The following is a 25,043-nucleotide window of genomic DNA, read 5'->3' as shown; positions in this document are numbered from 1 at the left end:
TTTTGTCACATTTTTTGGGTCATTTTACAAAATGTGCAACTTTTTAGCGGGAGAAACAGTGAAAGGCATTGGAAAAAGACAATTTGAACTTTAGGGCAAAACTCTTGTATTATGGGCGACATTTTGTTTAAAAATACATCAGCGAAAACCAAAAGTCAAAAGAGAAAAGGGACTTTAAAAAACCACAAATGACAAATCGTGCTCACCATCTTATTAAAAAGACTTTCTCTGCTAAAATCATTGGGTTTTGTCTCATGACTTTCTGATTCCCATGGGAGTTTGTATGTTCTCCCCGTGTTTGCGTGGGTTTCCTCCGGGCACTCCGGTTTCCTCCCACATTTCAAAGACATACTGATAGGGAATTTAGATTGTGAGCCTCATCGGGGACAGCGATGACAATGTGTGCAAACTGTAAAGCGCTGCGGAATATGTTAGCGCTATATAAAAATAAAGATTATTATTATTTATTATTATTTGTAGTTTTTCCATTGATGCCTTGTATAAGTGCTTGTTTTTTGTAAGATGAGCTGTAATTCTTTTTGGTACCACTTTGGAGGAACGTATAACTTTTTTACCACTTTCAATAGTTTTTTTGGAAACAGGATAAATATAAAAGCAATACTGGCTTTACTTTATTGCTTTCGCCCTTTTCTTTTTTTACAATTTGTTTACCAAACGGTAGTACAAATAACAATAGTTTTAGGTTAATATATGTGTACATTATCATCGAATCCTAGAATTTTAGAGTTGGAAGGGACCTCCAGGGTCATCATGTCCAACCTCCTACTCGATGCAGCACAGGATTCACTAAACCATCTCAGACAGACGTTTGTCCAGCCTCTGTTTGAAGACTTCCATTGAAGGAGAACTCACCACCTCTCGAGGCAGCCTGTTCCACTCATTGATCACCCTCACTGTCAAAAAGTTTTTTTCTAATATCTAATCGGTATTTTCTCCCTTTCAGTTTTATTCCATTTCTTCTAGTGTCTCCATGTGCAAATGAGAATAAGGATGATCCATCTACACTGCGACAGCCCTTCAGATATTTGTAGACCGCTATTAAGTCTCCTGTTAGCCTTCTTTTATAAATTCTAAATTTTCCCAGTTCCTTTAACCGTTCCTCATAGGACATACTTTGCAGTCCGCTCACCATCTGGGTAGCTCTTATCTGAACTTGCTCCAGTTTTTTAATGCCTTTTTTAAAATATGGTGCCCAAAACTGGACACAGTATTCCAGATGAGGCTTGACCAAGGAGGAGTAGAGGGGGATAATTACTTCACGTGATCTAGACTCTATGCTTCTCTTAATACATCCTAGAACCGTGTTTGCCTTTTTTGCTGCTGCATCACACTGTTGACTCATGTGCAGTCTGTGATCTATTAGTATATTTACGTTTTTAACACATGCTGTTGCTTAGTTCTATTCCTCTCATTCTGTAGATGTAATTTTCATTTTTCTTGCCTAGATGTAGAATCTTGTATTCCTTAAGCTTATCTAGATCCATCTGAATCCTTTCTCTGTCTTATCTAGTGTTAACTATCACTCCTAGCTTTGCATCGTCTACAAATTTGATTAGTTTACCTTCAGTTCCCTTATATAGATAATTTATAAAAATGTTGAACAACACTGGGGCCAGGATAGAGTCTTGTGTACCCCACTTGAAACACCTTTCCATTTGGATGTGCAACCATTTATCACCACTCTACTATCGCTGAGCCAGTTATGAATCCACCTAACCATATCCTTGTCAATCCCATACTTAGACATTTTTTCAATAAGGACAGTATTAGATACTTTATCAAATGCTTTGCTGAAGTTGAGATATATTATATCTACCGCATTTCCCTGATCCACCCAGTCAGTGATTCCATCATAGAATGAAATTAGATTAGTCTGGCATGACTTGCTACAAACCCATACTGGCTCTGGTTAATTACTGTATTCTTATCAAAGTACTTACACTCATGCTGTTTAATCATTTGTTCAGATATCTTTCCTGGTATAGAAGTAAGGCTCACTGGCCTGTAATTTCCTGGCTTCCTCTTCACTCCTTTTTTGAAGATATGGACAACATTTGCCCTTTTCCAATCTTCTGGGACTTCTCCTGTTTTCCAGGATTTTTTTAAATATTCTGGTTAGTGGTTCTGCAATTTCATCTGATAACTCTTTCAATACCTAGAATGTAATTCATATGGACCAGGAAATTTAAATTCATGTAAATTATATAAGTGTTCTCTCACCATCTCTCTGTTTATAGATAGTGTGGATTATTTTATTCCTTCGATGGCACCATGAAGATCAGTTGATGTTACATTTGCTTCCCTAGAGAACACAGATGCATAATAGGAATTTATAAGTTCGACCTTCTCAACATCATTTTTGAACACTTCACCCATTTTATCCTGTAAAAATCCTATAGCATCTTTCGCTGTTCTTTTCCTTTTGACATGCCCTCAAAATCCTTTTTTACTGCTTTTGGTCTCCCTTGCAAACCTTACTTCATTACTGGCTTTAGCTCTTCTAACTTTTACCCTGCATTACCCTGTAGAGGGCATTATATTGTTCTATAGTTATGCCCCCTGTTTCCATTCAATATATATTTCTTTTTTACCTTTTTAACAAGTGATTATTTTCTGTGTTCTCATCCATCCTGGTTTTTTTAAATGCTTCCAATTCTTCCTTCTTTTCGGGATTGTTACCGATTGTGTAGTGAGAATTTCATTTATCAAAATCTCCCATCCTTCTTGGACATTTCTGTCCTTTAGAACATACAGCCATTGGACCATTTCCTATCCTCTTTCTGAGTCGATTAAAATCTGCCTTTCTGAAGTCCAACCTTAAAGTCTGAGTCTTCGCTGGTCTTCCTCTTGTAATCCAAAATTCAAGGATAGCATGATTGCTACCTGCTAAATTTCTGGCCACCTTTACGTCCTCAACCATTTCCTCCCTGTTGGTAAGAATTAGATCCAAGATTGCTGAACCTTTTGTTTTCTCTTCCACCTTTTGAAAGATAAAGTTGTCAGCAAGAGAAGATAAGAATTTTTTGGATCCAGTGCTATTGCCTGAGATAGATTCCAAACAAATATCTGGATAGTGAAACTCTCCCATGATCACTATGTTGTACTTTTTTGAGAACAGAGACATCTGGTGTAAAAAGAGTTCATCCATATCTTCAGTCTGTCCAGGTGGCCTATAGTAAGCACCTACAATAAAGTCCTTTATGCTCTTCTTTCCTTGAATTCTTACCTGAACAGTTTCTACAGAGCTACCAGTCTCTGAAGCTTGGATCTTTGTGGAGATATACATTTTCATAACATACAATGCAACACCTCCTTCCCACTTGTTAATCATGTTTTTAATAAATAAGTTGTAGTCTTCAAGGTTTGTATTCCAAGCATGTGTATCATTCCACCAAGTTTCAGTGATGCGTATTGCATCATATCTCTCTGTGTTAGCAGCTCCAATTCTCCTTGTTTGTTTCCGATGCTCTGTGCATTTGTATTGACACATTTTAATTTGTAGTTGGCTTCTCTTGCTCCTCTATTTTCATTCAGAGTTTGTTCTTCATTTCCACTTCTAATAGCAGGGTTCTCAAAAGAATTAATTAGCTGCATATTTCTTCCCAGACATATATTTCCCATCCCATATTGCTCTAGTTTAAAGCTCTCCTGATGAGTTCAGCAAGGCGTCTACAAAATAGGCATTGTAGTGTTTTCATAAGATGCAACCCATCTTTCACAGTGAGTCCATCATACAGCTAATTCACGCCATGGTCAAGAAACCTAAAACGTTGCTCACGGCACCATCGATGTAGCCAGTAGTTCACCTGTAGAATCCTGTTCAATCTCCTTCGTCCATGTCCATCCACTGGGAGGATGGATGAGAAGACGACCTGTGCTCCCAGTTCCCTCACTTTCCGGCCGAGGTCTTCAAAATCTATGCCTATAGTTTCCAGGGCCTTTCTTGCTGCGCCATTTGTTCCTACGTGTATTAATAGGCATGGGTGGTTGTCTCTAGCACTGAAGAGTCTTGATACCCTATCAGACACCTGGAAGACAGCACACTTCTCGTGAAGTAATGTCCAGTCAGACACTATAAATTATACATTTTTTAAGGCAGGTTTTATTTGTAGAAAAAGCATTTTTAAAAAAAAAAATACCTTATTTATTCTTATTTTGGATTTTTATTTGTGTGCAAAATAATTTGTTTGGTTGTATAATACACTGAAGAACTTTTGTATTACTGTGTATTCTGCTTAAGGATACATTCACATGCTCAGTATTTAATCAGTATTTTACATCAGTATTTGTAAGCCAAAACCAGGAGTGGAACAATCAGAGAAAAGTATAATAGAAGCATATGCACCACTTCTGCATTTATCACCCACTACTGGTTTTGGCTTACAAATACTGATGTAAAATACTGACCTAATATTGAATATGTGAACGCGGCCTTACTCTGGCCTGATTGTCATTCAAGGTTGGAAGATCTGGGCCTCTCTGTAAGGCCCAAGGACATATATTGCTACTGTACTGCAAGAATGTCATAAGGATGATAAAGGGAGCCTCCTCTCTCTGTCTAACCGCTTAGATGCCTCAGATGTTATTGACCTCGGCATGTAAAGGGGTTAAACAGCCAGAATTAAATATAGCTTCATGCAATTGTAGTAAGTGTGCTGCAGATCTCAATAAGGATTATCCATCAGTTAGCAACAATTTTAATTAAAAACAAATGAAAAAAAAAAAACTGTAAACATTTCTACATGGCATATAAAGAAAAAAAGGCACGGAATGCAGGATTTACATCGTTCTATGCAGGGCTGTGGAGTCGGTAAGCCAAACCTCCGACTCCGACTCTGACTCCACCAAAATGGGCTCCGACTCTGACTCCACAGCCCTGGTTCTTAGGCCAGAGTCACACTACCGCATGGTGTCTGATACGAGAGCAATGGATGTGATATGCTAATGACACTCGGCTCCAGCTCTGCTGCGAGCGTGATCCGAGTGTCAGTGCTCTGTGCTCCAATCCTCTGGCATGAGAGAATCGAGAACAGGTGCGGAGGAGACAGAGAAATTAGTCTCTCCATCTATTCCATTGCCGGCGTCCGCGGTAATTGCACTGCACTCAGGTGACATCCGATTGCAGTCCTATGTTTCACATGCGCACATAGACTTGTATGGGTGCGTGTGATCCGCTTCTCACAGCCATTCAATCGGCATGAGAAAATAACTGCAGATGTGCACTGCCCCATAGAATAACACTGGGCTGAATGTGATCTGATTTTTTATCGGATTGCACTTGTCTGATTTATTCACTCGTGTGAGCGAGCCCTAATACAAAGGATTCTATGGGATCTGAATTTAGAATTGCAGCCGTATTACAGTCTGGAAAATAAGGCCATACTGCGCCCGACCCAAGTGACATGACAATGGACTGAAAAATGAAAAGTAAATCTCTTTATTGTAAGGAGTCATCCAGGTGTCTAGGCCGGGACTGAAGAACTGAGAGAAGAGGCCTGACGTAGCTTTCTGCTCAAGGTCGCTCGCCTCCAGCCGAGATTTACGTGATTGTAACTTCGCCGGATACACTGCCAGTTTTGTGACATGATCTGTTTTTTATTTTTTAGGACCGCTATATAAACAATTGTGTTATTCTGCTGTAAATTAAGAGGGCACATCCTTGCAGAAGCTGAAAATGGAGAAGGTATTTTAATAGGTTTATTACACAATCATTCATATCGCTTCACCCGATCACCAACAGATTTGTTGGGTTGTTTTTACTTTGTTTTCCTTTTTTGTTTCAGTATTTTTGCTTTCTTACAATGTTTAAAGATAAAGAATAGTTAAGAAAAATCATGTTTGTTGCATCCATCTATTTATTTTTAGATCGTATGAAAAAACACAGATAAAGCTGTAAAAATATACAATTATGAAAGCCACCCATACTTAACCTATGAATTTGATCATATTCTTATGCATTTGCATTATGAGGACACAGTGAAATTAGCGAAAACTGGTGATGGATGCAATTCAGAACAGTTCTACAGACTACATTTTAGCTAATTACCTGGTCACAGAAACAGACAAGGATAGAGATAGATAGATAGATAGATAGATAGATAGATAGATAGATAGATAGATAGATAGATAGATAGATAGATAGATAGATAGATAGACTGGGACTAGTCATGACTGAAGCACTGGCCAGATGACTGGTGAGAGAACTTCAGTATCTTCATCCTACTTAAACTACAAATTATAAACATATTGACCGTAAAGTTATTAGACTATACTCAGTCACGAAGTGTTTAATGATTAAAAAGAAACCTTTATTCACATGTAGACAATACACACAATTAAAACCAGAGCCTCAAAATCAGAACAAAATTTTCTTCCTAGTAAAGGTAAGCGAAGGGAACCGCAGGTATCCAAATATGATTACTCAAAAAGTTGCTGCTACATATACATCCATGAAAGTTCATTAATCGCAAGGAAAAAATTCCTTGCAGCAAATACCAAAGTTTTTCAAATGGCAGTGCAAAATTGCTGCTACGTATGTATTCGTAAGTATTCATAAAGAATATTTAGTCACTAAACAAAAAAATTCCTTGTAGCATATAGTCCAAGTTTTAAGGTGACAGTGCAAAAAATAATCCATATTGGGTCAAAAAGTGACCGTGCACAAGTAATCCTTATTGGGTCAAATCTCATACAAATGCACTTGCAAGATAATTATAAATGGTCAAAAGCCAAATCATTGACCAGCAAAGAAAAATTCCTAATGCCCAAAGCCAGACCCCACCGCCAGATAATCAGAGTGGGAGCGCCAAATATTGCAGATTAATCCATGTATCATTACAACAAGCTGCGTCTCTGGAACACAGGGCGAAGACCCCACCGTCAGATTCCACCAAATAGGGCCACAAATTATTGCACATCCCATCAACTTCATAGGTGTCACACATATAGAATAACAAAAGACTGTGAGCAATCAACTCGGTACATATTACCTGGATGACCCACTGCTCCCCTGCCTCGTGGCACGCTATCCCTTGACTACCCCGACGCGCGTTTCGCATCTGCTTCCTCCTGGGGGCGTGTCTGAGGTCAGGCATCATAGAGTACTTAAAGGGCCACTGTCACCCCCCTCCAGCCGTTATAAAATAAAAGAGCAACCTTGTGCAGCAGTAATGCTGCATTCTAACAAGGTGGCTCTTTTAGTTGTAGGTTCAAGTATACCCCCCAAAAAAGCGATTTGATACTTAGCCATAATTGGTGTCTCTAGCCACGTAGGCTGGTCCTCCCTCCCCAGCTTGGCCAGATCCTCTGCCGTCACTCACATCTTCTTGGTCTTTCTGCGCCGCCCCCTCAGCGCTGTTTACGTTTTCAAACCGGCGCCTGCGCTGTGTAGTACTGTATACCTTTATGGATCGCACATGGAGTGATGGCGTTGTTTGGCACCCCATCCTGCAGGGGGGTTCCAGACGCTCCTCACTATCACTTGTATGGTCCTTGATTTAGGTGCTGTTTCGGCATACCCCCCTTGTTTGTTATGGGTCTCCACATTCATTTATTTTACATTCTTCCCTTCTCTGTTTGTGCCATGCCCTGTCTTTCGGCGTGGCGCATTATGCAGGGAATGCCTTTAGAGATGGCACCGGGAAGAAGTTGCCTATTGTCTCTATGCGCCTGCGGTTATAGCGGGGTTTTGCTTTGGAGGTGTGGTTCCCCCTATGAGGATTAGTGTACGAACTCCTGTTGATGTGGCACAGGATGGAGTTTATCCTCGCCCTGTGTGGCCGATGGTTCGGCCTTCATATGACGCATGGTAATTGGGAGGGGTTATGCCGATTAGTGGGTGCGGCCGCCGGGCGACGTGTCGGGGACAGCCTCGTATATTGTACCTGATTGGCTGTTAAGTGGACGTTGTCTCGGCATGACGCGCCTGGGATATCCCTGTCCATGGAGCCTGATTGGTTATTTCGGACTTTAAGTACTCTATGATGCCTGACCTCAGACACGCCCCCAGGAGGAAGCAGATGCGAAACGCGCGTCGGGGTAGTCAAGGGATAGCGTGCCACGAGGCAGGGGAGCAGTGGGTCATCCAGGTAATATGTACCGAGTTGATTGCTCACAGTCTTTTGTTATTCTATATGTGTGACACCTATGAAGTTGATGGGATGTGCAATAATTTGTGGCCCTATTTGGTGGAATCTGACGGTGGGGTCTTCGCCCTGTGTTCCAGAGACGCAGCTTGTTGTAATGATACATGGATTAATCTGCAATATTTGGCGCTCCCACTCTGATTATCTGGCGGTGGGGTCTGGCTTTGGGCATTAGGAATTTTTCTTTGCTGGTCAATGATTTGGCTTTTGACCATTTATAATTATCTTGCAAGTGCATTTGTATGAGATTTGACCCAATAAGGATTACTTGTGCACAGTCACTTTTTGAAACAATATGGATTATTTTTGCACTGTCACCTTAAAACTTGGACTATATGCTAGAAGGAATTTTTTTGTTTAGTGACTAAATATTCTTTATGAATACTTACGAATACATACCACAGAAAAACAGGCAAAGGTGCTTACCTGTCTAGGCCTCAAATCAAATGCACAATGGTTTTTTCCTCCTTTTTTTTCCTCCTGTTGTGGTTTTTGCTGTTAGACTAGGACTGGCAAGCGTGAGGACCCGTGACGTGGGTTGCCAGCTTATGTATTGTGGTCATAATATTAACTAATACCTTACATTTTTTGATATGTTCTTGTGCACTTTTTTTTACTTTTACTTTTTGAGAAAAGTTGGGCCCTGATGGCTTTGTAAGTTGTGGCCTCTGTTCACACAGGACGCATTACAGTTAGCACTGGTCAGCCCGCCACATGGCGTTACTAATAGGCTAGGATCCAGTTGCTGTGCATACTCTGTGTGAACATTGCCGCAGATTATTTATTTGCACTGGTGTGCCCAGCGGCCAATCCCTGATTGTAGGCTCACTGTCTCATTTGGTATTACCACACCTGTGTAGTCGCCATCTTTACTTGGGGCCCACTGCACCATGAGAGTGCATTTGATTTGAGGCCTAGACAGGTAAGCACCTTTGCCTGTTTTTCTGTGGTGTTTTTTCTAGAATAGTGGAGTTTTTTTCCTCCTTTTTTTTCCTCCTGTTGTGGTTTTTACGAATACATACGTAGCAGCAATTTTGCACTGCCATTTGAAAAACTTTGGTATTTGCTGCAAGGAATTTTTTCCTTGCGATTAATGAACTTTCATGGATGTATATATAGCAGCAACTTTTTGAGTAATCATATTTGGATACCTGGGGTTCCCTTCGCTTACCTTTACTAGGAAGAAAATTTTGTTCTGATTTTGAGGCACTGGTTTTAATTGTGTGTAATCGTGACTGAGTATAGTCTAATAACTTTACGGTCAATATGTTTATATCAAGTTTGGAGTGTTGCCCATCCGCAACTTAAGGAAATGGGTTGGTGCGTTATGTTTATTAAACTACAAATTTTAGCAAAGGGGCTTGCTTCAAAAGTATTCATAAGACCCAAAGCCCCCTGCCTTTGAATCAATAACCATTTTTTTGCTGACAGCTTCATTTTAAGTAAAATGTATGCAATATGCAACGAGATAAGTCCACTATCCCAATCACTGCGGTCACCGCTCTACTTCTCCTCATGTCAGGCTATCTCCCTGAGTTTGCCCTATGCAGCATTTTTCAGGACTGCTGTGTTTAGATTTAGAATATCATCAAAAAGTTAATTTATTTCAGTTCTTCAATACAAAAAGTGAAACTCATATATTATATAGTCATTACAGAGTGATCTATTTCAAGTGTTTATTTCTCTTAATGGTGATGATTATGGCTTACAGAGAATGAAAACCCAAAAGTCATTAAATTAGAATACTTTATAACACCAGCTTGAAAAATTATTTTAAAATCTGAAATGTTGGCCTACTGAAATGTATGTTCAGTAAAAGCACTCAGTACTTGGTCGGGGCTCCTTTGCATCAATTACTTCATCAATGCTGCCTGGCATGGAGCCAATCAGTCCAGTTCTTTTTCTCCTTGGCCCAGGTAACATTCTTCTGGCATTGTCTATTGATCATCAGTGGCCTGACACAAGGAATGCAACACTTGTAGCCCATGTCCTAGATACATCTGTGTGTGGTGACTCTTGAAGCAATTAATCCAGCAGCAGTCCACTCCTGTCCCTAATGCTAGGGGGCGCCCTAGCTCTCCCTATTCCTCGGGTTACTTCTGAAGGTGAAGATGCCGGAGCCACAAACCTTGCCTTATCTCCTGTATCTGCCCTCCGTTTGGACCCTTCCCCCAGCCAGGAAAGAGAAGAGCAGCGGTGCACCACAGTACACCAACCAGATGAAAGAGGCAACATCAACAAGGGGTAACTGAAAATACCAGGCATACAAATATTCACTCACATATAACAGAGGAATGCACCATGGAGTGGAGGACGGGGGGAAAAAACAAAGTATGAGAAGGAAAGGGAATTATCACACTTACAAATCCAGGCAACACCGATAAATCCACAAAACTCCTTCTCATATAACCTTCAAACTACTCTCCTCCAATCCATGCAGCATAAGGGGATAGGAGTGGCTGACAAGCATAGCTGAGAGCCCAGACTCCCAGAGCTCCCAACATGGCTGATTAGCACCATTTAAAAAGAAGGTGAAGTGCTTCTTATCAGCGCAGGAGTAGGAGCAATCAGACGCTGCGGTCTTCTGGCTCCTATCTGTGACATCTTGAGTCTGTGCATAAACGTTATGTATTTGTAAAGAAAAGTTTAAAAACGTATAAAACGTTTATAGGTGTACTTCAGTAACCATGGAAACATCTGACTAAAATATGTAAAAACACAGAAGCTGCAAACTTTATGAAAAACAAATGTTGTGGCAATCTCAAACCTTTTTGCCATGGCTGTAAACAGTGGTGTGAAAAAGTATTTGCCTCCTTCTTGATTTCCTATTTTTTTCATGTTTGTCACACTTAAAAGTTTCAGATCACCAAACAAATATAAATATTAGACAAAGATAACACAGGTAATCACAAAATGCAGCTTATAAATGAAGGTATTTATTATTAAGGGAAAAAGAAATCGAAACCTACAGGGCCCTGTGTGAAAAGTGATTCCCCCTCCACACCTTAAAACATAGGTATCTGTGGTTTATCACATCTTTGGGAAGCTGGGGTCACGTTCCCTAGCCACACGCAGGCCTGATTACTGCCACATCTGTTCTCAATCAAGAAATCACTCAAATAGCACCTGCCTGACAAAGTGGAGTAGACTAAAAGATCCGCAAAAGCTAGACTTCATACCGCGATCCAAAGAAATTCTGGAATAAACGAGAAGCAAATTAATTGAGATCTATCAGTCTGGAAAAAGTTATAAAGCCATCTCAAGCTTTGAGACTCCAGCTAACCACAGTGAGAGCCATTATCCACAAATGGCGAAAACATGGAACACTGGTGAACCTTCCCAGGAGTGGCCAGCTGACCAAAATTACCCCAGGAGTTCAGCGATTACTCATCCAAGAGGTCACAAAGTTCCCCACAACAACATCCAAAGAACTGCAGGCCTCACTTGCCTCAGTTAAGGTCAGTGTTCATGCCTCCATCATAAGAAAGAGACTGTGCAAAAAAAGGCCTGCATAGCAGAGTTCTAAGATGAAAACTACTGCTGAGCAATAAGAACATAAAAGCTCGTCTTAGTGTTGCCAGAAAACACCTTGATGATCCCCAAGACTTTTGAGAGAATACTTTGTGAACTGACGAGCCAAAAGTTGAACTTTTTGGAGGGTGTATGTCCCATTACATCTGGTGTAGAGGTAACACAGCATTTCAGAAAAGGAACATCATACCAACAGTAAAATATGATGGTTGTAGTGTGATGGTCTGGGGCTGTTTTGCTGCTTCAAGACCTGGAAGACTTGCTGTGGTAAATGAAACCATGAATTCTGCTGTCTACCAAAAAATTCTGAAGGAGAATATCTGGCCATTTGTTCATGACCTCAAACTGAAGCGCACTTGGGTAATATACATTACCGTTCCAAAGTTTAGGGTCACCCAGACAATTTTGTGTTTTCCATGATAACTCATACTTTTACTAATCAAATGAGTTGCCAAATGAATTGAAAATCTAGTCCAGACATTGACAAGGTTCGAAAAAAAGATTTTTATTTGAAATAATAATTTTCTCCTTCAAACTTTGCATTCGTCAGAGAATGCTCCCTTTGCAGCAATTCCAGCATTGCAGACCTTTAGCATTCTAGCAGTTAATTTGCTGAGGCAATCTGGAGACATTTCCCCCCATGCTTCCAGAAGCCCCTCCACAAGTTGGTTTGGCTGATGGGCACTTTTTGTGGACCACACGGTCAAACTGCTCCCACAACAGCTCATTGGGGTTGAGATCTGGTGACTGCGCTGGCCGCTCCATTACAGATAGAATACCAGCTGCCGGCTTCTTCCCTAAATAGTTCTTGCATAATTTGGAGGTGTGCTTTGGGTCCTTGTCCCAGGATGAAATTGGCTCCAATCAAGTGCTGTCCACAGGGTATGGCATGGCGTTGCAAAATGGAGTGATAGTCTTCGTTATTCAAAATCCCTTTTGCCTTGTACAAATCTCCCACTTTACCAGCACCAAAGCAACCCCAGACCATCACATTACCTCCACCATGCTTGACAGATGGCGTCAGGCACTCTTCCAGCATCTTTTCAGTTGTTCTGCATCTCACAAACATTCTTCTGTGTGATCCAAACACCTCACACTTGGATTTGTCTGTCCATAAAACTTTTTTACAATCTTCCTCTGTCCAATGTCTGTGTTCTTTTGCCCATATTAATCTTTTCCTTTTATTAGTCTCAGACATGGCTTTTTCTTTGCCACTCTGCCCTGAAGGCCTGCATCCTGCAGTCGCCTCTTCACTGTAGATGTTGACGCTGGCGTTTTGACTGTACTATTTAATGAAGCTATGAGTTGAGGACCTGTGAGGCGTCGATTTCTCAAACTACAGACTCTAATGTACTTGTCTTGTTGCTCAGTTGTGCAGCAGGACCTCCCACTTCTCTTTCTACTCTGGTTAGAGCCTGTTTGTGATCTCCTCTGAAGGGAGTAGTACACACCGTTGTAGGAAATCTTCAGTTTCTTGGCAATTTCCCACATGGAATACCCATCATTTCTAAGAACAAGAATAGACTGTCGAGTTTCACATGAAAGTTCTTTTTTTTTCTGGCCATTTTGAGAGTCTAATGGAACCAACAAATGCAATGCTTCAGATTCTCAACTAGCTCAAAGGAAGGTCAGGTTTATAGGTTCTCTAATCAGCCAAACTGTTTTCAGCTGTGCTAACATACTTGCACAAGGGTTTTCAAGGGTATTCTAACCATCCATTAGCCTTCTTACACAGTTAGCAAACACAAAGTACCATAAGAACACTGGAGTGATGGTTGTTGGAAATGGGCCTCTATACACCTATGAAGATATTGCATTACAAACCAGACATTTGCAGCTAGAAAAGTCATTTACCACATTAACAATGTAAAGAGTGTATTTCTGAATCATTTAATGTTAGCTTCATTGGAAAAAACTGTGTTTTTCTTTCAAAAATAAGGACATTTCTAAGTGATCCTAAACTTTTGAACGATAGTGTAGCAGGACAATGATCCAAAACAGACCAACAAGTCCACCTCTGAATGGCTTGAGAAAACAAAATTAAGACTTTGGAGTGGCCTAGTCAAAGTCCTGTGGCATGACCTTAAAAAGGTAGTTCATGCTTGGAAACCCTCAAATGTTGCTGAATTACGAAAATTCTGCAAAGATGAGTGGCCAAAATTCCTCCAGAGCGTTGCAAAAGACGCATTTCCAGTTATCACAAACTCTTGATTGCAGTTGTTGCTGCTAAGGGCGCCCCAACCAGTTATTAGGTTTAGGAGGCAATCACTTTTTTTCACACAGGGCCCTGTAGGTTTGGATTTCTTTTTCGCTTAATAATAAAGACCCTCCTTTAAAAACTGCATTTTGTGATTACTTGTGTTATCTTTGTCTAATACTTAAATTTGTTTGCTGATCTGAAACATTTAAGTGTGACAGACATGCAAAAGAATAGGAAATCAGGAAGGGAGCAAACACTTTTTCACACCACTGTAAATATTTTCCTCATTAGGCAGGCATTTCTTTATTATTCTGTAACGTTTCTGTTCTGGGCAGCACTTGGGACCAATCAGGTGGTTCTCCAGCTCCTTCTCAGCCTCCCATCTCACAAGCACAAGTGAGAAACTTCAGCTGCATCCCCCTCCTACCCCCTGTTTTCAGGACTTTAACTATTTTATGACTACAGCAGTTTTTTTTTTTACAGTGTAGGTTGGATAATGAGAACTGAGGGCTACCGAGAGGTGAGATTTTACAAAATATCAGATATTCACATGTACTATTCAATCAAGCGCAAAATAATGAATTAAACCTGAGCTAATGATATAAAGACCTACAGACAGAAAATTCCAAACAAGCAGAAGGCGCTATGTATTTCAGCATAGACTCAAATGAAATTTCATCCAATTCGGTCACTGCCAACCTGCTCCTGGGTAGCTGTTTCAGGCCAGGCTGGACAGAAGAGCAGCTTGTTTGTATAGATTTCCATCAACAAATATTTTGGCTAAGGTATTTAGGCTTCCATTGGATCCTGCACCCCTGTCCAGTTATAAAACCACAATCTGGTGCTCCAGCCACTGCCAAAACAGACTGCACTGAAGCATTATATGTGAGTGATCAGAACTATGTGCAGGCTGTTCCACAAGATCTACCTCCCATTTAGTGATAACTCAAAAAAAAACCCAGGATGTTTTCCTAAAATATACTTTACTGACCTCAAAAATATATGTAAGGCTTGCATGGAAGGTCTATGTACTGCAGCCTGGATCAGCAATGGAAATGACATTGACCCGGGCTGATAGGGCAGGAGGAACAATGGTTAGGGTGGGATACATTCAAGAGATACTTTTGTTTTCATAAAGTTCATAAACACTACTTTAGAGATTGAAAGGAAGAATGCGCAATATTGATACCATTGTGCCATATTCTACAGTGATGGACATGGAGCAGTGTATTTAATGCCACTGAAACTGCAACATCTTTACACTACTGAACTTGTAAGGTTCAAAACCGACCAACTATTCTAGGTATTTTAATTTGGGTAATGTGGTGATCAATATGCAATGTTACAACTACCCCATCACAAATTCTTAGGCTGGGGTCACGAGCGTATAAATAATCGGTCCGATTTTCATCCAGAAACGTGGGACCATTTTTTTCTCACTTTTTATCCATGTGCAATCCCTTTTTTTTTTTACTCAGCAGCTATTAATCTTTTATAGGACTATTTTCAGTTTCCTATGTTACAGAATTGCAAGGTATCTGTAAAAATCGGATGCTGATTCTTTTCTCACGCCGAACACAGCTGAAAAAACAAAACAAAAACGCAGACGACTTTCACTGGCTCATTGAATAACATTGGTCCGAGTGCAATCCCTTGCAGAAAAGAAGGCATAAATATATTAACAGCTGATTAAAAGACAATGAAAGAGGGTTAATAAATGTTACACATTTTACACACACCTCACACGTCAACATTTCTGCACTTTTTTCACCCACTTGTCTTTTTGACTTACAAATACTGATGTAAAATACTGACCAAATACTGAACGTGTCAACGTGGCCTTAAGATCATGCACTAATTTTTTTGTTTTATTTTGTTTTCTTTTTTATATTTCATACAATCTAAAAGTCAACAGCAAATCACAGGGAAAAAAAATTGCCAATCTACAAAATTAACAGAATTATCATCCTATTCTTTTGGAGGATTTCTGTTTAGTAATTTATTTTGTGCATTTGTGATTTTTTTATTTTATTTATGTTTTGGGGCTTTTTTTTATTTTATTTTTGGAATTATTTTATTATTTCTTTTTCCAAAAAGTCTGGCTGCCTGCAGAAAATGTAAAATATTTATAATACATCATAATTTAAAAATGACTTCCTAAAAAGATATAAAACATACCAACCAAGGTCACGTTCACACGTTCAGTATTTGGTCAGTATTTTACATCAGTATTTGTAAGCCGCAATCAGAGGAAAAGTATAATAGAAACACACATCATCGCTTCTGCCATTTTCACCAATTCCTCATTTTAGCTTACAAATATTGACGTAAAATACTGACCAAATACTGAACATGGCCTGAAATTGTAAAGCGTTTTTTATACTGATTTCTAGCTATTTGCAGAAGGTTCTAGTTCTATAGAATGTTTGTATGCTATAGAACAAATAGCTAGAAATCAGCATGAGACAAGGGCCCCAGGATGAAGTGCGATAATTAACCCCTTACCTCTGGGGTTGTTTTTTCTTTTTATGAAAGGTGTTGAAAGGTGAAAGGGTGCTAACCTACCTAAATACCCGAACCCAAAGGTGGGGGGATGATGCCATGGAGGGGTTGAAAAAAAAAGGTGAAGGTGTGAGCTTCAGTAATAGCACAGGAAAAGGGATGAGCTTGGCCATAACCCCCTCCCTGTCCTGTAAATGGGGAGGTTGGGGTGATAAAAATGACTCCCATCATAGTGTTTGACAGAATGATCCAGGGTGATAAAGCAGCTTCTCCAGTGGGGGTAACAATGCTGGATTCTCCCCTCTAAGCTGGAGCCTGGAGGGATGAGGAGCCTCCATGAGCAGCAGCCTCCTCCTCCTCCTCCTCCTCCCTTCTCTCCCTGTATTCAGCTGGTTGTGATGAAAGCTGACATGCAGATCACTCCATACTAATGTGCAATAATTAACATAATAGCTGTAATTAAATGCACGCTAACAAGGCCATAAATATATCATGTAGTGTTACTGTCTCACTGCCCCTAAATGCTCTCTCATCGTCCATTAAACCTGGGGCCTCCTGCACGATGGATGTGTGCGCCATTCCAGCAAAAATAAATCCCACAAATCCTGGATGGAAAGAAGAGAAGGGACGTGGAGGTGTCCTCCATTCATTATCTCCACCATCATCATCATCATAATAATAGGAAAATATAATAAAGAACAGAAAAAGTGAGATAGTATAAGGATTATAGCAGTACTGTGGAAATATAGAATACCAAATGTTATTAAAATATCATGAGAATATGGAAATGATATTGATAACAATAATATAACGAAATCAAAAATCAAAATGTTAATATCATAATCGCAAAAATGACAAATAATCACCATGAGAATATAAGAGAATATAATATAATATGTAAAATGCTATCAATTGCAATATAGAGATCAAACTATGTATGACTGATCTTTTTTTTCTTTGCTTCTTGCCAGCCCATCCAGTGCAACCACCAAGAACAATAGATCCCACACCTGAACAGCACATATCTGTATCAAAATTATTTTATCGTATTTGTTATTTTATCTTAGGATTTGCCCCATAAAAAGGACAATCTGAGTGTTGTAATGTTTATAAAGGGTTAATTCGATTCTGTCTCAGTTCAGTGGTCATAAACTTGGTATATAAAGGATATATCTAGAGAGGGAGACTCCTGTACATGAAGTGCAGCTAAAGATGGCATCAAAGCCCTGACACTGATTGGGATCAATCATTAGTGAAAGTAAGAAGATTAGAGAGTTAAAAGCGGACATCACTGATTCCCCAGAAATCCTTATAAATCCACTGTCTGCAGATAGATGGATGGATGGATAGATAATAGATAGATTAATAAATAGATAGATAGATAGATAGATAGATAGATAGATAGATAATAGACAAATATATAAAGTAACATCACTGATTCCCCAGAAATCCTTATAAATCCACTGTGTGCAGATAGATAGATGGATGGATAGATAATAGATAGATAGATAGATAGATAGATAGATAGATGATAGATAGATAGATAGATAGATAGATAGATAGATAGATCAATTGATGATAGATAGATGGATGGATAGATAGATGATAGATAATAGATAGATAATACATAGATGATAGATAGATAGATAGATAGATAGATAGATAGATAGATAGATAGATAGATAGATAATAGGTAGATTAATAGATAGATAGATAGATAGATAGATAGATAGATAGATAGATAGATAGATAATAGACAAATATATAAAGTAACATCACTGATTCCCCAGAAATCCTTATAAATCCACTGTGTGCAGATAGATAGACAATAGATAGACGATAGATAAATAGATGATAGATAGATACATAGATAGATAGATAGATAGATAGATAGATAGATAGATAGATATATGATAGATAATAATAGATAGATAAATGATAGATAATAATAATAGATAGATAGATAGATAGATAGATAGATAGATAGATAGATAGATAGATAGATGATTGATAGATAGATAGATAATAATAATAGATAGATAGATAGATAGATAGATAATAGATAGATAGATAGATAATAGATAGATGATAGATACATAGATAGATAGATAGATAGATAGATAGATAGATAGATAGATAGATAGATAGATAGATAGATAGATGATAGATAGTTTGGGCAGGGTATACACACTTGGTTGCAGTGCACCCATGATAGGTTCTTATAGATGCCACCCTTTGATATTCTGCACTGTCTGAGCTCCTGATCCTATTATTGGCAGAGCCCCTTCCTGTGTCATCTGTGCACTTTTTGTTAAATACTTCAGCGTTTTATAGCCAATTGCAATTAGGATTAGAACAGGATTTACCTAACACCAGATCTGTCAGATGGACCAGAGAGCAAAACCAAATCTTTACAGAGCAAACACAAGTCCAAGAATTCCTCCTCCCAAACCCTTCGCTGACTCCATATACAGCGGATATTGATCTCATTTTCATCTATTTATTCGTAAAAAAAAAAAAAGCAAGATGTAAAAACAGCTATTTGCATTTGTAGAAAAATGTAAAATATATAATAGATAAAAGATATAGAAAATAGATAAAAAAAGTTAGAACTAAAGATAGTTAGATGATAACTAACCCATATTGAAGAGGGATGGATAGATGATAGATAGATAGATAGATAGATAGATAGATAGATAGATAGATAGATAGATAGATAGATAGATAGATAGATAGATATGGCTTGAGAAAGGCTCTCCATGAGCTGAAACGTCGCCATGATGGGCTGTTAAAACCTAAACACTTTTTGAAACTTATTTGCAATGGTGTGTTGCCTCTGACTTTTTGGACTCTTATTATAAGGTTTGATACATGCCTGAGGGGCTTTGCACTCTGAATTTGTTTTTCTGTGCTGCTCTCACTTTTTGCAATTAGATAGATAATAGATAGAAAATAGATAGATACATAGATAATATAGATAGATAATAGATAATAGATAGATAGCTGATAGATAATAGATAGATAGATAGATAGATAGATAGATAGATAGATAGATAGATAGATCATAGATAATAGAAAGATAATAGATAGATGATAGATAGATAGATAATAGATAGATAGATAGATAATAGATAGATAATAGATAATAGATAGATAGATAATAGATGATAGATAATAGATAGATAGATAGATAGATAGATAGATAGATAGATAGATAGATAATAGATAAATAGATAGATAATAGATAGATAATAGATAGATAATAGATGATAGATAGATAATAGATAGATAGATAGATAGATAGATAGATAGATAGATAGATAGATAATAGATAGATAGATAGATGATAGATAATAGATCGATAGATAATAGATAGATGATAGATAATATATAGATAATAGATAGATAGATAGATAAATATTAGATTGATAGATATAGATAGATAATAGATAGATAGATGATAGATAGATAGATAGGTATTAGATAGATAGATAGATAGATAGATATAGATAATAGATAGATCATAGATAATAGAAAGATAATACATAGATGATAGATAGATAATAGATAGATAGATAGATAGATAGATAGATAGATAGATAGATGATAGATAATAGATCGATAGATAATAGATAGATGATAGATAATAGATAGATAATAGATAGATAGATAGATAAATATTAGATTGATAGATATAGATAGATAATAGATAGATAGATGATAGATAGATAGGTATTAGATAGATAGATAGATAGATAGATAGATAGATAGATATATAGATAGATAGATAGATAGATAGATAGATAGATAGATGATAGATAATAGATCGATAGATAATAGATAGATGATAGATAATAGATAGATAATAGATAGATAGATAAATATTAGATTGATAGATATAGATAGATAATAGATAGATAGATGATAGATAGATAGGTATTAGATAGATAGATAGATAGATATAGATAATAGATAGATGATAGATAGATAGATAGATAGATAGATAGATAGATAGATAGATAGATAGATAGATAGATAGATAGATAGTAGATCGCATTTCTATCTTCGATGCAATCCACAGGCAGTAGATGACACACTCAGCTCTGCTACATGTCAGGTCGGTGCCCCCATTATGCTGCAGACTTTGGGGTCCTGTGTCGGATCCAGTTGATCTGTTTTGACTGATTGAACAGGAGATTACACGGATTCACACACAAAGCTTCGCTAATAGACGCGAGAGGCGCCTGTTCACACCGAGCAGGGTAATTAATGATATGAATCAATTAATTTGACTTTTATTGTGCTCACAAAAAAAAACAGCAACAAACGAATCGGTGAATATCTGTCCTCCCTCCCAGTGCAAAAATGTACACCCCTCCTCCCAACACAAGTCAGGAGACTCGACACCCCGATCGGGTGTGAATGACCAGAGTCATCGCCTACAAGGAGCTGACAGACAATTAATAAAGAGGCCAATTAGAGATTGGATAATTATTTAGACAGGTTCCGGCTACTGTTCTCTCCACAATTGCTGCACTAATGCGATATTTGTCGCACATAAAATAACACAAACAGGTGGAAAAAACATGCGTGAAAATTACAGAATGAACTAAATTAATACAGAGAAATTGCGAAATGAAGAGATAAAACGATATTGTAATTTTTTATTGGTTATATTGTCATTTATTCCTGGGTGTGGATTAAACGCACCATGACATCCGGATAAAATAGATGCAAAATCAGACAGATCGGCGAATACAAATTCAACAGCATTATTGTGTTCCTGGTACAATACTAATGGAGCTCTCACTGACGCAGTCACATTCTCACCAAATCTTGGCCCAGGAGCTGACACTTCAGGCAGGAGCAGTGCAGAGCAACTACATGGTGAAAGTCGCAGGATTATCACATCAGCATGTTATTTGTTAACACAGAAGTGAAGAGAGCAACTGATCGGAGTGTCAATTGTGGATATTTCAATTAATGCAAATGTTGGAAAATGCAAAACAAAAGTATAAGAAAAAGGTAGAAAATTGGGGAAAAAAGAAAATTAAGGAAAAAAAGAAAGAAAGAAGATGGCAGGAGACATAGGAAGATAGAGAGAAAGAGATGGAGAGGGATAGATAGATAGATAGATAGATAGATAGATAGATAGATAGATAGATAGATAGATAGATAGATAGATAGATAATGGAATAGAGAAAATAATGGATAGAAGGAAGGATGAAGGAAGAAAGAAAGAAAGACAAGAAAGAAAAGAAAGAAAGAAAAAGAAACAAAGAGAGAAAAGAACATAAGACATAGCTGTGACAAGAGATAGATAAATGATATATATGTAAATATATATATATATGTAAAATATATTTACATTTTATATATGTAAATATAGGCATAGCAGATCATAGAAAGATACAAAACATATATATTAAGATATATTAGAAATATAGATAGAATCTGGATCTATAGACAAATAATAGATAGATAGATAATAGATACAGTAGATAGATAATAGTTAGATAATCGATAATAAATTAAATAATAGATAGATGATAGATAATAGACAGATAGATAGATAGATAGATAGATAGATAGATAGATAGATAGATAATAGATAGATGTAGATCGATAATAGGCAGATACATTGTAGCGGATCCCTCTTGTCTGGAGCTCTAGGATCTCACATTACACAATGGACTCAGAGAACAATTAACCTGTAAATCTCCATTTCCGATGTTGTTTTCTCAGATGTTGGCTGTGAATATAAATGGGGCTCGTCCTGCGCTGAGCAGTCACCTGTGTGCAGTGAATAGCGCCTCATTTCCTCGGCTTTCTCATGCTAACAGCGCCATGATTGCCTCCTCGTCACCCTGCGCTCAGGCTCCATACCTCCTTTGTTATGATGGCTTCTTTACATCTAATACAGCCATCAATAGCTGTTTGCTCCCTTCCCAGCAGCTGGGTGCCCCCTGCGCCCCCTGTGCCCCCTGCCCACCCTCTGCCTCCACCTGGCAGAGGTAGCAGCCTGTTGATTTTTGGGCCATGTCTTACTTGCAGTACCTCTACCATTCATGCCACCACAATACTCTTTACTAAGTGCTGCCCATTACCTGCCCCATGCATGCTATTACAGTTCTTCCCCACATAGACCCCTGCCTAAATCCTGCCCAGGTGACATGACATGCCAGGTGGGCTTACAGCACGGTGAGGGTCGCAGCTCCTGGGCCAGGGTGATGCCAGCTTGCCTCCTCCTTGCAGATGATGGCACTTTCTGCTACTGATGTCTCTTTGTTGACAATTTCATGAAACAACTCGAGTTGTGCCTGGTTTAGCTGGGGGGGGGGGGGGGGTTGCAGGCAGGGGGGTGACGTCATGTGGTCATGTGATCCCCCTGCTAGTATATCTTTAACTGGAAAGTAATCTATCAGGCAGTCTTTGGAAAGAGGACTTTAAAAGTGGCTGAGTGGGTGAAGGCAGCCATCACCTGGGCACCCCCGCCACCCTGTGGAGAGTCCTGGAGCCGGCCCTGCATTGGACACTCCGAGCTTGTCTTCTCTGGACTCTGCTCCATTCCCCTCCCTGCACCCTGGACAATCTGCTACCTCCAAGACTGGAGAGAGGAGGGGGCCCGGAGCGAAGAGGAGCTCAGCACAAGGCTGTGTGTGAGGGCTCAGGAGCCAAGCACTAGCTCACTGGCTGGCTGCAAGTTGGGTGGCCCTGAAGACCCAACTGAGGACTTTCTGGACATTTTTTCTTGTCTTTTGCCTTCATTTCTTCCCCCTTTGCACTCCGTCCCTAGCAGATCAGCCTGGCCCAAAGCTGTGATGACCCTGTCTGGAGGCAGCAGCGCCAGTGACATGTCGGGCCAGACGGTGCTGACCGCTGAAGATGTGGACATTGATGTGGTGGGAGAAGGGGACGAGTCTCTGGACAAGGACAGTGACTGTGAGAGCCACCCTGAGCACATGGAGGACGTGGAGGATCTCGGGGGCAAGGAGCTAAGAAGCCCCTCAGACAGTGCCAATGAAGCCGAGGGCAAAGGAGACCTCCAGGACGGGAATGCCCCCATCCAGAACAAGCCCAAGAGCAGCCTGGTGAAGCCCCCTTACTCCTACATCGCCCTGATCACCATGGCTATCCTGCAGAGCCCTCAGAAGAAGCTGACCCTCAGTGGCATCTGTGAGTTCATCAGCAATCGCTTCCCTTACTACAGAGAGAAGTTCCCAGCCTGGCAGAACTCTATCAGGCACAATCTGTCCCTCAATGACTGCTTCGTCAAGATCCCCAGAGAGCCTGGCAACCCTGGCAAGGGCAACTACTGGACCCTGGACCCCCAGTCTGAAGACATGTTTGACAATGGCAGCTTCCTGAGGAGGAGGAAAAGGTTTAAGAGACATCAGCCTGACAACCTGAGGGACCAGACTGCACTGATGATGCAGAGTTTTGGGGCTTACAGCCTGGCCAGTCCCTATGGCAGGCACTATGGGCTTCATCCTGCAGCCTACCACCATCCAGCTGCATTGCAATACCCCTATATACCCCCTGTGGGGCCCATGCTGCCCCCAGCTGTCCCCCTACTGCCTTCCACTGAACTCAGCAGGAAAACCTTCAACTCCCAGCTCAGCCCCAGCCTCCAGCTGCAGCTGAACAGCCTGAGCACTGCAGCCTCCATCATTAAGTCTGAGCCCAGCAGCAGACCCTCCTTCAGTATAGAGAACATTATTGGGGTGTCAGCGGCCTCCTCTGCACAGACTTTCCTGAGACCCCCAGTGACTGTACAGTCAGCCCTGATGAGCCACCAGCCCCTGTCCCTCAGCAGAAGCACCATCACCCCCATATTAAGCGTCCCCACAAACCTCCTATCAGGACAGTTCTTACCCACAGCCGCTGCAGTAGCCAAATGGCCAGCGCAATAGTCCCAGGCAATCACACAAAAAAGACCTTAAAAAAAAATGAACCCATCAGAAAGGACTGCTGTATTGTATCTGTACATCCCTGGAATGCATTGTGTACAGGTAATAACCTATAGATCGTTTGTAAATATTTGTATCAGAACAAAAAAAAATACTAGAAATCCTTATATTTGATCGATTTTGCTTTCTGGGTTTTTATTTTTGTAAGAAAACTGTTAGATCTAGAGCACCGAGCCTTCATTTTTGTTGAAGGTTCACTTACTTTATGAAAACGGGAAAAAAAATTGTATAAAAGAAAATTTTAATTGATACATTTTCAAGAAAATTGTAAAAAAAAGGAAAAGGCGATTCTCTAAAAAATAAGTCTGGTTCTATATGAATGAAGATTCTATGTATCTAAGTGTTTATCCTTCGTGTTGTACACAGTTTTGTAAATAAATTTTTTTAAAAATGTTCCATTGTCTCCCAATGTTTTTATTATTATTATTATTATTATTAGCAGTAGAAGTAGTATGATTAGTATAAGTATTATTATTATCAGGGATGAGAAGTGTCGGGAAATAAATGCGGAGAGGAGAGAATGGCATAAAGGAATCCAAGGATTATTTGGAGAGCGGATTATTATTATTAGCCTCTTTTTTTTTTCTTACAAAACACGATTACATATCTGACAAATTGATTATATGTTAGATAATTTTCTACATTTTACTTTTATGGTTTCTTATGTTTATTCTG

At 39.3% G+C, this 25,043-nt stretch overlaps 1 protein-coding gene across 1 annotated transcript; it reads left to right on the top strand.

Annotated features, from left to right (window-relative positions):
• Window positions 1–22,843: 22,843 nt before the first annotated feature.
• On the top strand, window positions 22,844–24,761 carry FOXD3 (forkhead box D3). The gene has a single exon (XM_077277747.1). It carries the CDS (start codon window positions 23,220–23,222, stop codon window positions 24,309–24,311), a length of 1,092 nt encoding a protein of 363 aa, XP_077133862.1. The 5' UTR covers window positions 22,844–23,219; the 3' UTR covers window positions 24,312–24,761.
• Window positions 24,762–25,043: the final 282 nt, after the last annotated feature.

Source organism: Ranitomeya variabilis, chromosome 8 (genome assembly GCF_051348905.1).
Source record: "Ranitomeya variabilis isolate aRanVar5 chromosome 8, aRanVar5.hap1, whole genome shotgun sequence".
NCBI lineage: Eukaryota > Metazoa > Chordata > Amphibia > Anura > Dendrobatidae > Ranitomeya > Ranitomeya variabilis.
The sequence above is the reverse complement of the archived record's forward strand: the minus strand, read 5'-3'. Positions and strand labels throughout refer to the sequence as shown.

Bases quoted from the DNA above. Each gene is read 5' to 3' on its own strand.
- FOXD3 (XM_077277747.1), top strand. From the start codon at position 23,220: ATGACCCTGTCTGGAGGCAGCAGCGCCAGTGACATGTCGGGCCAGACG.